The following is a 15295-nucleotide window of genomic DNA, read 5'->3' as shown; positions in this document are numbered from 1 at the left end:
AGTAAAAATCTTACCAATAACCTAGGCATGGTGCCCCGAAGCGGTTCTCTGCCATTGTTCCAATACATAGCAAAGCATGTAACTTTTGAGGAATCACAAGCTATAGTCAAATTTACATCTGCCATTACGAGCAGACCAAATCCAGATGTATGCAAGTGAAGTTTGTGCTTTATGAGCAGACCTATTTCCATCAACGGTAGTCCCCAAAGTCGCAGTCCATGCTGGCAGGGCCCTTTTAATCTGTGTGTGCGCGTCTGGGTGTGTGTGTGTGTGTGTGTGTTGGTTTTGTGTGTGTGTCCCCACTTAAACACAACATGCAGGCGCATCCCTGCAAAATGTATTTTAAAGGTTCTGTAGCTAGAAGAGACTGCCCCTCCAGGTTATGTAATACTAAAATGATTTAATTTAAAACAATGGTCTGACGTGCCTTGGCGAAAGAAATCTCTGTACAGGTTTGAGAAACCCACCACCTTTAAAAATTAATAACAAACACTTGAATAGACCTAAAGTTACTGCTCATAACTCTGTGCACTCCTCCCAGTATAATTCAAAACAACACTATTACCAACATAGTCTATATACATAAATCAGTTCATCCATTGAAATATCATACAATTCTATTATACCTTAAATGTTTTGGACTATGCTGTTAAGCCATTTTCGTGTTGCTTATCCTGTAGTGCCCGTCTCTTCTCCATCTATAAATTCTTTAAAATCTCTCTCTCTCGCTCTCTCTCTCTCTCTCTCTCTCTATATATATATATATATATATATATATATATATATATATATATATATATATATAATCACACACAAAGAATTGCCCCCATTTGAAAGTGCACTCACGAAGCAGCCGAGTCACCACTCTGTTTCAGTAGCGTTTCTTTATTTGCAGCAATCAGCAGGTAACAGCCTGAACATTTCAAGCCCTACACGTTTCAGAACGTCTTGTTCCTTGTTCACGGGCTGGTTCGATGTTATGAGGCAGATTGAAAGCAAAGGTCAGTGTCAATTGGTTTTTAAACCTTCCAGTGGGCGTGATTTTCAATCCCAGCATTCTGGGACATGTAGTCACTTTGCCTTCCAATTATCCCCTTCAGTGGGTTCCGCCACATTCACATCATTTGGAACATCATTTAACAGCTCTCCAGTGAGCTACAGGCAGTGACCTCCCATTGTATTTAATTGCTAACTGCTTCCTTTCTGCTCATTGCGTAAAGTAAAGCCCCCACGCAGCAGACCATGCCTGGTAATGGCGGTACAGCTTTCCCGACAGGAACCGGACGGTTTTATATCCCACACAAAGAATTGCCCCCATTTGAAAGCGCACTCACGAAGCAGCCGAGTCACCACTCTGTTTCAGTAGCGTTTCTTTATTTGCAGCAATCCGCAGGTAACAGCCTGAACATTTCAAGCCCTACGCATTTCAGACCACCTTGTTCCTTGTTCACGGGCTGGGTCGATGTTATGAGGCAGATTGAAAGCAAAGGTCAGTTCGGGTGACACCGCCCACGCTGCTCCGTCGGAGTCGCGTGCGTCGCGACCTGCCCTATACCCTCCGGTCCCTGGGCAGCAAGTGACGCCGGAGGAGATCGAGCGCTTCCTCATGGCCATGAGGTCCCTCTCTCCTCCGGCGGGCTCCTCAGCGCCTTTCGGGCCTAGCGGACCCATCTGGGGGCCCTAGCGGGTCGGGTGCTTCGGCCTCGACGCCGGCGGGTGCTTCGGCCCGACGCCGCCGGCGACGCAGGGCCCCACTGGATCCGCTTCTGGATCCGGATCGCCGCCGGTCGACCTGACGACCTCACCGGCACCGGTCCCGCAGGTGTCACCTCCGGCGCCGTCCTCGGGCGGCGCCGTTCCCAATACCTCCCTCGACCCGGTTCCAGCGTCTGAGCTGGGCGCCGCTCTCGACGCCGCTTGTGGAGTTTTTCTTCAATGAACTGGCCCCGTCATTTGACAACCTTGATTATCAGGAGATGGGTGATGCGGAGTATTGGGAGGGGTCTGAGGACCCTCTGACACGTGAGTGTCAGTCCCAGAAGGACTGGACAGGTGGACTTGGGGATGCCAGTGGTCTGGACACTACGCCAGACACTGGTTTTGTCTCGTTTTTAGAAAAAGGAGATTATGTTTTCCAGGTTTATATGCGTATTGTTTTAACGTTGAAACCTGTAATCATTGATTCAGATTTCCACTCAAGAAATAGGGTCAGTCCAATTTTAGAAAAAATTGAATTTTATTGATACAGAATTGAACATTGACAGCCGACACGTGTTTCGCCCTCTGTGGCGAATTGCGCCAGGGCTTTCTCAAGGCTAAATTCAATTTCTTTTTGACATTCTGATAAATTCTCTAATATACATCATTGTGGCTATATAACACGATAGATTCCTTGAATATTTCAATCTTTGTCAGTGGCATTTCTTTCTTCTGTTTTTTCCTGGTTGTGTCTTTCGGAGGACCTGGAGGAGAAAGACCCGCTTTTGGTTTTGTCTCACCTCCTACCGTGGCTTCGGAGGAGGGGGCAACCTTCAGTGTGATGTTGACACGGACAGCCTCCCCGTCGTGGCCGTGAGGACTAACCTCCTCACTGAGGTCCTTAGACCGCAGTCAAGCTCGGCTGAGCCTCTGCTGCCGTTTAATGACGCCTTGACTGACGTTCTTTTGGGCACTTGGTCCAGGCCCGCTACAGGCCAACCTGTAGATTGGAACGTGGCCAGTCGCCACCGCCCGGCCCCGGGTGACCCTTGTTTCCTGTCCACCCACCCCACCCCTGAGAGCCTGGTCATCCAGGCCTCTAACTCCTAGACCGCATTCCTGTCGGCTCCGCCTGATCCGGAATCCAAGAGGTATGAGAATTATGGAAAGAAGATATTCTCTCCCTTAGTTTGGGACTGCGGTCTTCCAACACCGTATGCCTCTTGGGCCGCTACACTCACTCCCTGTGGGACACGGTCGCGGACGTGCTGCCACAAGGCCCGGCGGAGGTTAAGGCTAAACTCTCCTAAGCCCTTGCGGAGGGTCGAGATGCGGCACGTTTTTCCATCCGGTGTGGGCTGGATACGACCGACTCACTGGGCAGAGCGATGGCAACGACGGTGGCGATTGGTCGCCACGCCTGGTTGAGGTCCGCCAACTTTTCAGCGGATGTCCAGAATACCCTCATGGACATGCCGTTTGATGGCCGTCGCCTCTTTGGCGACAAGGCAGACCATGCGCTTGAGAACTTTAAGGACTCCAGGGCTACGGCCAAGTCCTTGGGCCTCTCGGCCCCGCGCCAGCAAACGGGTGCCTTTCGCTCCATTCGTGGCCAAGGAAGGGGCGCCCCCACACGTGCTGCCAGCCACGCACCGCAGACTAACATCTAACATGGTGGCGGCTGTCGAAAACCGCCGTGGGGGCGGTCGGGGACAACAACGAGGCCAGTCCACACCTTCCCCCGCAGCATCCGCCTCAAAACCTTCCTAGTCCGTGCTTTCGGGCCCATGTGACGCCAGTGGGGGGCAGGGTTCGCCATCACCACTCCCACTGTCGCACTGTCACATAGGACAGGTGGGTGCTGCAAATCGTCCGAAGGGGCTACTCCCTCCCCTTCGAGACGACCCCTCCAGCCATGCCACCGCAATACCACCACGTATCGGGGGATCATTTGCGGCTTCTGCAGGAGGAAGTTACGGCCCTCTTGGCCAAGGGGGCCATCGAGCGCGTTCCTAGGCAAGAAGTAGGGTGTGGTTGCTACTCCCACTACTCTCTGGTACCCAAGAAGGGCAAAGGGGGCCTACGCCCTATCTTGGATCTACGGAACGTCAACGGCTTCCTCCGGAAGGAGAAGTTCAAAATGCTGACACTGGCTCAGGTCTTAGCTGCCCTGGACCCAGGAGACTGGATGGTAGCGTTGGGCTTGCAGGACACTTATTTCCACATCCCCGTCCTGCCGGCCCACCGGTGCTACCTGCGGTTCACGGTAGGCCACGAGCACTCAGTTTACCATGCTCCCCTTCTGCCTTACCAGCGCCCCACGGGTGTTCACGAAAGTGGTGGCGGTGGTTGCAGCTCATCTGCACAGGTTAGGTGTTTCAGTCTTCCCCTACCTCGACGACTGGTTGTTGAAGGCGGGCTCGCCCCAGACAGTCGTCAGCCACCTCCAGACGACGGCGGATATCCTGCACCTGCTGGGTTTCTCCATCAACGTGCCAAAAGTCACACCTGTGTCCCTCTCAGAAGCTCCTCTTCATCGGAGTGGTTCTAGTCTCGGCGCAGTTTCGGGTTTACCCCCTCGAGCAGCGGGTTCGGGACATTCAGGCTCGGATTCCGATCTTTCAGCCTTTATCCCGAGTCTCGGTCAGGTTGACGCTGCAGCTTCTGGGGCTGATGGCTTCCTGCGTCCTTCTGGTGCATCACGCCTGTTGGCGGATGCGGGCTCTGCAGTGGGACCTGAAGTTGCAGTGGGCCCAGCATCAGGGCAACCTGTCCGACCATGTCCTGATCTCGGAGGGCACTGCAAGACAGCTGCAGTGGTGGCTCGCGGACCGCGATAAGGGTCAGCGGTAGATCCCTCTCCCTCCCCAACTGGAGAACGTAGTTGTGACGGACACGTCCCTCCAGGGCTGGGCAGGCCACGTGTGAGAGGCGGAGATCAGATGCCTCTGGTCTCCGGCGGAGTCCTGGCTCCATATCAACCTTTTGGAGCTGCGGGCAATTCGTCTTGCACTGAAGACATTCCTCCCCTCTGTCCGGGGGAGTGTAGTGCAGGTTTTCACAGACAACACCACCGCCATGTGGTACTGCAACAAACAGGGCGGGGTGGGGCCGTGGACCCTCTGCCAGGAGGCTCTGCGCCTCTGGCAGTGGCTGGAACATCAGGGCGTGACCCTGGTGGTTCAACACCTATCAGGTTCTCTGAACGGCAGGGCGGATGAACTCCGCCAACGGTGCTTGGTGGATCAGGAATGGGGTCTATACTCGGACGTGGCGCAAGGTCTCTTTCTGCAGTGGGGAGAGCCTTGGTTAGATCTATTCGCCACCGAAGAGAACGCGCAATGTCATCAGTTCTGCACATTGGAATTTCCAAGGCGGCACTCGCTGGGAGACGCTTTTCGTCGCGAGTGGAGTTGCGGTCTGTTGTACGCCTTTCCGCCTATACCACTTCTGCCCAGAGTGCTGAAGAAGATCAAACGCAACCGGGCCCAAGTCATCCTTGTGGCTCCCGACTGGGCACGAAGGTACTGGTATCCCGAGCTACTCAGTATGTCAGTCGATCCCCCGGTTCGTCTGCCTCTTCAGGAGGACCTTCTGTCTCAGCAACAGGGGACGGTCCTCCACCCGAACCTGTCCAGTCTCTGCCTCCATGCTTGGAGATTGAGCGGCGACAGTTGAGGCCATTTGACTTGCCTCCTGAAGTCTGTAATACCATTCTGGCAGCCAGGCGTCCCTCCACAACGTCTGTATACGCCTGCAGGTGGAACAGATTTGTGGCATGGTGCACAGCAAAGGCTGTGGATCCTCTCTCTGCCCCTCTTTCTGAGGTTCTTCTCTTCCTTCTTTCTCTAGCCCAGCAGGGCTCTGCTCTGGGCACTATCAAGGGCTACCTGTCTGCCCTTTCAGCCTTTCTAAGGCTGCCTGATCAACCATCTTTGTTCAAGTCCCCTATTGTAACTCGTTTTCTGAAAGGCATCACACACACGTTTCCACCTGTTCCCTTCGTGATGCCTCAGTGGGACTTGAACCTGGTTCTTACTTATCTGATGTGCGCTCCCTTTGAGCCACTCCACAACTGTCCTATCCGCCTTCTTACTCTGAAGACTGCTTTCCTGGTTGCCATCACCTCTGCCAGGAGAGTGAGTGAGCTCCAGGCTCTTTCCTCTAAACCTCCTTTCCTTTCTGTCCATCCGGACAAGGTTGTGTTGCGGACTAGGCCCTCTTTCCTGCCCAAGGTTGTCACGGCCTTCCACATCGGGCAGTCTATCACCTTGCCCACCTTCTTCCTGCCTCCGCATCCCTCAAAAGAGGAAGAGCGGCTCCACCGTCTGGACCAAAACGTGCGCTCTCGTTTTATCTCGATCGCACTCGCCAGTTCCGGGTGGATGACCAACTCTTTGTTGGTTATGTGGGCGCTAAGAAGGGACGGGCGGTACACAAGCGGACCATCTCTCGGTGGGTCTTGTTGTGTATCAAGGCATGCTACTCCTTGGCTAAGAAGGAACCTCCTGTTGGGCTGAGGGCCCATTCCACTCTGGCCACGGCGGCTACTACTGCCCTGGGTCGGGGAGTCCCCTTGCAGGACATTTGTCAGGCAGCTACGTGGGCCTCACTGCACACGTTCGCAAGACACTACTGCCTGGACAGTCAAGCCCGGAGGGATGGCTTTTTTGGCCGTTCCGTCCTCCAGGACTTTCTGGTGTGATTATTAGTTCGCAGATCCACCACCGGGGTTGGTATTGCTGGGTTATGTATTCTAAGGTAAGGAATCTAATACTAACCTGTTTCTTACAGATGAACAAGTTACTTACCTTCGGTAACGATATATCTGTAAGAAATAGTAGTTAGTAGTAGATTCCTTACCGCCCCACCCATCCTCCCCGTTCTGCGAACCGATATCTAGGGTTAAGGTCAGGGCCCTAGTTTCAATGGCACCAGTGTTGGTTTTTGACATGGCTCTGCGTTTTGGGCTCGGAAAGGCTGTGTCTAAGAACTTATGTCAGCACGCGGAGGCGGCGTCTAAGTACTCCGACGACGTCATCACGGCGCCCACGACTCCGACGACGGACGCGGAGCTGAAGACAACGCCTACCGACGCGCAAGGGCACTGCTACGCAAAAATCTCCGGACCCAGTCTGACGCCTGGGGTTATTCTAAGGTAGGGAATCTAATACTAACTACTGTTTCTTACAGATATATCGTTACCGAAGGTAAGTAACTTGTTCATCACACCAAAACAATTGAAGAAATTGACACAACACTCAAGAATCTTGCAACAATTTATAAAAAATAGACTATTTTTACAAGATTTTTTCGACAGTAGAAAAAAATAGATCTACCAGAGGGTTCCGGAGATACAGGTTTTACAAACATTAATACATCAATGCAATTTCAAGCAAAACAAGCATTGGGAAGTCAACCATTTGGATAAGCGCTGTTCCAAATAAAGTTAAAGCTTTCAGCACCCGATGTTCCAGTAAAAAGTGAAGCTCTCAGCGCGCTTGTCACAAGGAGTCGAAACGCACACTGCTCTCTTGTGGAAAATGGGAAGCACTTTGCACACTCTAATCTGAGCATGCGAGAGCAACAACCAGCGCTCATCACGCCCTGGTATTGAAGAGCCAAGGAACAGTAAACAACCCTCACCAGGTGCTGGGCTTCTTGGAGAACACTTGGGGGCACACAGGGAGTGGCAAGCAGGCAGGCCAGCACATAAAGATCCTGAGCAGACTGGCAGTCCCTCCATCAGTCCATCAGGCAGCGGTTCCGAACAATACAGTAGGTAATTCTAATGGCTATATGTCCTGGCAGCACAACAATCCTCTAATGTGTAGAAAGTAGAGCCAGCAGCATCTGGTTACATGTCCCACGCAGTGTCTAAAATCACGGGGTCAGAGCCCCTGTACTTATCCTCAAAAATGTATTTGTTCAATGGGTGACTTCAAAAGGAACCCTTTCAAGTACACAACCATCCCTTTCAACCCAACCCGGCTCCAGGCGTCAGAAGAGGGCAAAACTGCCCTTTGTGTGATTGCAGGAGACAACCTAGACAAATGTAAAGTGTGAATGAAGTCTCCCAGGCCAGGAAGACCATCAGTATGTACATGAATGCAGATGTAAGCCCCGTCACACACAGCCTTTCGCGCGTTGAGGTTGTTTGGAAAGCATGCACCAAGTGTAGCTGTCACCCAGGTAAGAAGTCGATTGGAGTCAGGCTGAAAAGCACAAAGCCATAAGTACAGAGAAATGTCCACTTTCTAACAGTGAAATTTCCAAAATGATAATGTAAACTCCAACTGCACCAGTAAGCAGGATTTAGCACTACTATTTAAAACATACCAAACATGGCAGCGCTACTCCTTTTTAGATCAGTAATTACCACTTAAGAATGTATAAGGGAATTCCCAATGGTAGCCGATGAGAGGAGTAGGCCTCACATCAGTGAGAAACAAAATAGGCTGTTTGTCACTACCAGGACATTCCATATAATAAAAGCCCATGTTCTACCTTTTGCTTTCACTGCACCCTGCCCGCAGGGCTACCTGGGATCTTACCTTAGAGGTGACCTATGTGTAGTAAAAGGGAAGTTTAAGGCTTGGCAAGTAGTTTCAAATGCGAAGTCAAAGTGCCAGTAAACTGTGCTCTTGCCCTGCAATGTCAGGCCTGAGACTGGATTGACAGCCTACGTCCTTTGGCGGCAATAGTAGTGCATGCCCACTAGTAGCATTTATTTGATAGGCCCTCGGAATATGGTATACCACTTTTCATGGGGCTTACAATTGAGTCAAATATGTTGAACAGGTGTGAACCAATCCTACCATGTTTAGAGGAGAGAGCACATGCATGTTAGCCAAAAAATACGGAAGGTATAAAGTTTGGGGATAACCCTGCAAAAAAGTGCCAGGTCCAACAAAGGTTGTCCTTAAAACAGCTGTGTAGTTTTGTTTTAGTGTACTTCTTTAAAGGTGTTGAGTCTCCAGTTGCTGGAAATCGATACCATGTTAGATGCTTGGAGGGTATAAGAGATTCTTATTCCCTTTTTCCAAATCGTTATTATTTTTCTCTGATTATTCTCATAGTCATAGAATTATCTGTAAACGTTAACAAGAACTGTATTCCACGCTACAACCACCAATAACAAATTCCTTCCTATTTTGAAGTTTATGAGGTTAAGACTGTAGGAGAGTAGGGTCTGCAATCCTATGATCACCCAGATTTTTTGCTTTTGTTTCACTGGTTTACGACTTTCTCTGGCTGTGGGCCTGCCAATCAGACCCACAGCCTGGCTGTTCTCTCTCTAAATTACAACATGTACCCTAGGTGCATTTACCAATTGGTACTGGGCCACCTTATCAGACCCTGTAACTCAGGGCATAGGTGTACCCAGGGCCTACCAGGGGCTGAAGCATGTATTATGCCACCCCTGGCTGGCCTCCTAAATTTGACACAACTGGCTGCATGACAGCTGGGGCAAAGTCGTGTAATCACCCTTTGCTATAGATATAGTATACCTATATCTAACCCTAAAATGGACACACAGATTCCTATCAGTCACTCCTATGGCAGGCCTTGACAATCCTGAAGGCAGAGTGCTTGGAATCGTGTGAGATGGTGCTCTGGCATGAGCTGAGCCTGTCTGCAGCTTGCGGAACCAAGTCCTAATAGCTGTTCCATGATATCGCATACCATATACTCTTAAGTGCATTATAATCCTCGCGGTTAAATGCTATCTTTGGTATTGCTTTATCAAAACATGTCGAGTAAGGTGTCATACGAATTGGAATACTAACCCCTCGCCAATTCCGGCGACGGGGTTAGCATTCCACCCTTCTAGAGGGACACGACATGTATGTAACTGTGAACCCCGGTTAAAGTTAAACGAAGCCTCAGCTCCACAAAATGGATGCTGCCACCACAGACACTAGTCTGACCCCCTGCAGCTGGGAGTCCTTCCAGCGAGGGGAGCCTGGACAAAGGGTTTCCTGTCAGGGGCGGTGCTAGCACCGTCCCAGACATGGTTTTGTGTATCCTGGGTAGGCAGGGCTTTACAGGAAGGTGACTGCTGAGTCGCACCCCGGTGCTCACTACGCATAGGCCGGTCAGAACCAGTTCCAGGGGCACACCAGCCCCTGGCCTGGGGAAAGTCCGGCATGGCGGAGGGGTGTAACCACCCCCCTCCTAGTCCCACCCATAGGCAGGACCTAGTCACCGGGTCAGCCCCCTTTTTTAGTATAAAGATAGGAGCGGGCCCCCTGTTCAAATTAGATCATCTTTGGAATCAAGACACGACTTTCTGCGAAAGACATCAAGATTTCCTTCTTCAAGATTCTCCCTTGTGGCTAAGGAGTAGTCCCCCTGCATCCGCAGGCACCATCCTAAGAACACTGCGGTCTGCTGCAAGTCCTTCTTCACGAATCCGACGACCCAGCTCGACGAGACCCGGCTTCCCTGGCACCTCTGACCTCTACTCACCTCTACAGCAAAGCTGAGAACTGTGAGTGCGACGAGACCTCGAGGGACCGACGATCGCCAAGACTGCACGACTTCTTTGCAACAAGCCCACCGTGTGCTCCACTGGTGAGTGCTTTGGGGTCCGAGAAGCCCCAACCCTGAGCAGCTCCAGCACCGAAGATCAGCCCTCCAGCATCTCCACGATCTGCGTGGGGCCCTTCTGCTTTTGCGTGCTCACCGCGCTGTGTGGCTACTAGCCGGCTGGCTTGTGGCCTTCTTCACGACGCCCGACGACATCACTGCTGCTGGTCTGGTTGCTCCAGACTGGCCCTTGCTTCCTTCTTCAAGAGAGGCACCCCGGACCCTCCTGGTCCACTCCAGACGCCATTTTGAGTCCACCGCGTGGGCTTGAATTTGCCAAGGCTTTGTTGCCCAATCCTGGGTCCAGCGACGCCGACAGCTTCATCCATCGTGGGACAGCTCGCTCCTCCATCCTGGTCGCCGACAACGCCTCCTGGTCCGTGAGATCTGCGATCACAGCGTCACCCACTCACCTAGTCGAGGTGGCTACCATCCGGTGCCCTCCTGGTGCCCACTGACTACTGGCTAGTAGTCTCGAACTTGGTCCCCTCTGCTTTCAGGTGTCATCTTCCTTCGATCCAGGCTTGGATCCATCGAACTTTCTTCACTGGTCGCCTGCCAGCAACTTCTTTCTTCCAGGCTCCTGGTCCGTCTACGAGGATTCCCGACGTCTTTTGAGACCTATGCAGCTGCAGCCCCTGGGCTAGGTAACTTCGGCATTTCGGTGCCCCAGCATAGCCTCACTATCCAAGGGTCAGAATCCACTTTCGTTTTCCTCCTACCAGGTCGGGTTCGCCCGAGAACACTAACTTTGTCATTTCTAGCTACCATAGACTTTGTCCCGCATCACGCGTGAGAGTGCACACTCTGCACCCGAGTCCCCTAGGCCTCCTAGAAGTAATCTGAAGATTCTATAGTCAAGTCCTAGCGATTCCTAAGCCTATTAGTACTGTACTTACCTGCTAGTAATTTCGCATTCCACTTTCAGAGTATATGGTTTTCCGTGCCCCTCGGGCATTTGTATATACTGTGCTAACTTAAGTATTTTCGTAAGAGTTTTGTTTTGTGCTTAGTACCCTGTCCTCATAAAGAGTACAGGGCTGTTGTGATTCTTAATAAATATCTTGTTTATTTTCATAACACTTGTGTGGTGTCCTTTCACTTGGTATTCAAGGGGTATATGTGTGGTAAACAGCTGGCTTAACACGCCCTCTCGAGTCTTTAGCCTTAGACTGCTCGTACCCACGCTACTAGGATAGCTGGTCTATAAGGTTGACTTACAACCAAACATCAATAAGGGTTGCTGGACTGATACATAGTGTTCACTAGAATAGTGACCACTGCATATCAGGCCACCTTCTCACAAAGACCATTTTTGATGTTGAAGATTGATCTTTTGACCCTCTCCTTTTCTCTAGGGAGCTCATAAAAGTCCTGGAGGAAAATGTAAATCTGAAAAAAGAGACTTCTGAACTGAGGACAAGGTGTGATCAGCAGGTAACACGCAATAGTATTTACAATGGAATGTTGACCTCAGTAATTGATGCATAAAACAAACCGTATTTGTGATGTGCAGGCACTCATTGCTTTTGAGTTTTTTTCTTAAGTAATAGAACATTTTGACAACTTCTTCTTTCATCATGCCATTTGAATTCCATTTAACAGATTGCATAACCAACCCTTTGCCTGACCACAGATGGCCACATGTAATAACATTAAAATGCTATAAAGTTAAGAAGGCATTTAGTTGATTGTTTATACAAGTTTTCACTTTTGAGCTTGTTCACATCTTATATAAATTAGCTTTTAATTCTTTATTTAGCTCGAGCACAGATAAACAAGGCAAGTTGAAGAGGTTGTTTTTCAATTTCTATTTTGATAGTTTTCTTTTGTAGTTTTTGCAGTTGCAGAAACTGGAACAAAATTTGGCTTCTACCAAAGCAGTTATTGTGGACCTTGAGAAGACTAACGCTGAGGATAAGGTAGAGTAATGTATTTAATTTTGTCATTCATAGTCATTAAAATATTTTGTTTGCAAATACAGTATAGTGCACTCCTAACCTGTCAAAATATGCTGTTTTCTGCCCATCTTAAAACACTGTAAAAGAAAGGAGGGAGAGCAATGTTCTTCCTCACACAAGGCCATGCCCTATTACCCTTTTCTCTGCTCCCTTTGTAGCAATCACCTGATGCGATGCATCGCTGTACTATATCTATGCAGGTATTTTTTCTCTCAAAATGCCCTCTGGGATTACATTGTGGTACAGTGGTTGTTGTTTTTCTTTCCCCTTATCAACATGTCCATCTATAACATAACTCGGCGAAACACAAGGTGCTATTTACACTGCGATGAGCCCTAAATGCACTGCTTGCTCTGCCTGAGCCCACGTTTTGTGAAAGTGTATGTTTTTTGATAGAAACTTCTAACTGCAGATTCCTCACCTTGTAGATGTCCTCGGTGTCAGACTGGCTCCATAAACTTCAATAGCAATTCCTTCACATTTTAGCGGCTGGGGTCGTGTTGCTACCGGTTGTGTCCACTATAAGACTGCCACCTCCATGCGCAGATTTCTGTTCCATTCTTTACGCACCTTTTGTCTCAGATCTGGAGCTAACAATTTTCTCTTGACGGAACTTTCCCTCAGGAAAATTTGTTTTTTCCCCCTCACATTTCTTAGTGTGCATATATGGGCCCCACAACTATATGGTTTAAACCATGTTGTGATTGTCAATTACAGATATCGGTGACGTTCACACACTAAGTGTGCCTGTAGTTCGTTGACACCACTCATAAAACAAAGTAAAATAAACTGAAAGGCCATTCAAGATCGTGTTGGCAAGTTTGCTGTCCCCAAACTCTGGAACAGGTCGCAGAAGTGATTGTGGGGTCTGGGTTTCTTTACCACCCTATGATAGACCCCCACTGGTCACATCACCCACCAAAATACAAAAAGACCAGGGTAGTAGGAGAGAGAAGTTTATTTCACTCAGAGCTTGCATCGTGTGCCCAGCCTGTTGGAGACCACAGCAGAGTGAGCCCCTGACAGCTGTGAAAACATGGTGTATATATAGTTTACAGCGTAAAAAAAACATGGGCACATTTCCAACTGGTTAGAACCTGTTACACGAGTTCTTGAGCACAGGCAAGAGGAAGAGAACGTGCAGACATCATCATATCTATGTGAGGAAAGTACAGAATTGGCATGGCCTCGTCCTTGAAACATTGTGTCAAGTGATTACAAAACAGCAACTTAGCTTTTTATAGACTTACAACTTTTAGGTTGATAGAACAAAGGAAATGACGTCAAGTAATACAAAGTACATGATGCTTATGCTACGGCAGCAACATTGCAGCAATGCGAACACTTTAAACAGAATTTTGAATTCCCACAGGTCGTCCTTTTGAGCATTACTCAAGGATGCGAACAAGTAGAAGCAGAACAAGAGACATCATTATAGGAGAAGCTACGCTGTAGATGATAGGGAAGAGGTTCTGAGAGATGACCCTGAAAATATGACGCCCAGTCAGTGAGAACACTTTCATCAATCATCTTCAAACCAAGTACCTCATCTTGTTACATTAACATCTTATTGGTATCTTTGATAGAAATTTGGGGTGGGCGACAAGCGGAAAAACATAAGGAGCAGCACATAGGCAAACATTGTATACATAAACAGCAGGCTAATATTAAACTGCCTATACCTGCAGCAATTTCCAACCCCATGTTGACAGAATGTCCCAGAACAAACCCAACCATGTCCAGGCACCCTGGTCTCGGCGGAACTCATCTGAAATACGGTGTGTGCTTTGTATGGCAGCACAAACATTTGGAGAATTGTCAGGTATATATACACACAACAGGAGCTTCCAATGACCCTACATACTCCACTCCGATCTGCAAGTGTAATGTCTAAAACCATTCTGTTCTGAAGGGTCATAAGACAGTCCGCCTGCATTTCTACTGTGATGTTAGCTAAGGCCTCTGTTGTCTTATTAATCACCGCGTCTACTACCCTTGTTAACTGGCGGACCTGGACACTATTTATCATAATTGTACTAAACTCTTCATTGCATCAAGAAACTGCTGGAGGGTGGTATCTGTATGATCAACTTCTTTCTGTTGTACTACTCTTTTATAAACTTTTATAACTGGAAAAGTTCACTCCTCTCTTCTGTAACAAATGCTTTTTATGATAATTAGGGGGCACAATATAAGTTGTTGGAAGGAGGAATGCTATGTAGCAAACACCTGACCAAGCTTTAGGAAGCCACACAGCAGCTTTATCCCCTCATACAAAGTAGTTATTGGGTGAAGAGAGGAAGGGTGGAGTTGAAGTGGTGTTAAGAGGTATGTTCTGCTTACATTTAGTAGTCCCCACATATGTTTTTCCCTTTCCTGCATGCAAAGAGGAGGTTGAAGTGACAATACATTTAGCGGGATCACCCGATACTTTGGTATGTTTCTTTTCTTAGACACAGTCAACTTATGCATCATGTTGTATCTGTAAAATCCCTGTTTCTGTAGGATGGTCCCATTTAATATTGTGCCATTCCAACAAAGGGGTGCATTGAGGCTAGCAGTGTTACTATTGGAGGGGTGGACTGAGGTGGGATCGAAAAGGTGAAGAAATGGGTGTATCAAATAAATAGCGCTTTTGTCCCCCCTAGAATAGGCTGCAATGTTATTAGTGACCTAGAAGTCCCAAAACATTTCCCTCCATCGGTAGAAGATCCATGCCAAGAGAATGGATAAGGGATGAAGGGGACACCCTACTGTGCTGAATGGGGAAGCAATCCACACACCCAACAGTCAGTAATGTTAGACCCTAGTGACTTTTAATCAAAGCCTGAATGAACATAATATTCCCATAACAGACTCTGGGCAGCTTTATGAGGCGGAAGAGTGAAGTGACAGTGCTCCTTTTGGGTAGGCTGCACTAGAGTATGTGCAGGAAAGTCTCCTTGTATAAACCAGTAAACACTGAAAATCACTATGACCACAATTAGCAATATGAAGACGAGGGTACATTTTCTTTCTCTGACCACACCCATCTTGGAGGGGCA

General features: G+C 48.9%; 1 protein-coding gene across 1 annotated transcript in view; it reads left to right on the top strand.

Annotated features, from left to right (window-relative positions):
* Window positions 1-15295, top strand: part of KIF15 (kinesin family member 15) — a 927627-nt gene that overhangs the window by 446034 nt on the left and 466298 nt on the right. The window contains exons 23-24 of the mRNA XM_086941724.1: window positions 11649-11727; window positions 12126-12212. Coding sequence (XP_086797850.1) covers window positions 11649-11727; window positions 12126-12212 — 166 coding nt within the window. The remainder of the gene's footprint in view (window positions 1-11648; window positions 11728-12125; window positions 12213-15295) is intronic.

Source organism: Lissotriton vulgaris, chromosome 10 (assembly GCF_964263255.1).
Source record: "Lissotriton vulgaris chromosome 10, aLisVul1.2, whole genome shotgun sequence".
Classification (NCBI taxonomy): domain Eukaryota; kingdom Metazoa; phylum Chordata; class Amphibia; order Caudata; family Salamandridae; genus Lissotriton; species Lissotriton vulgaris.
The sequence above is the reverse complement of the archived record's forward strand: the minus strand, read 5'-3'. Positions and strand labels throughout refer to the sequence as shown.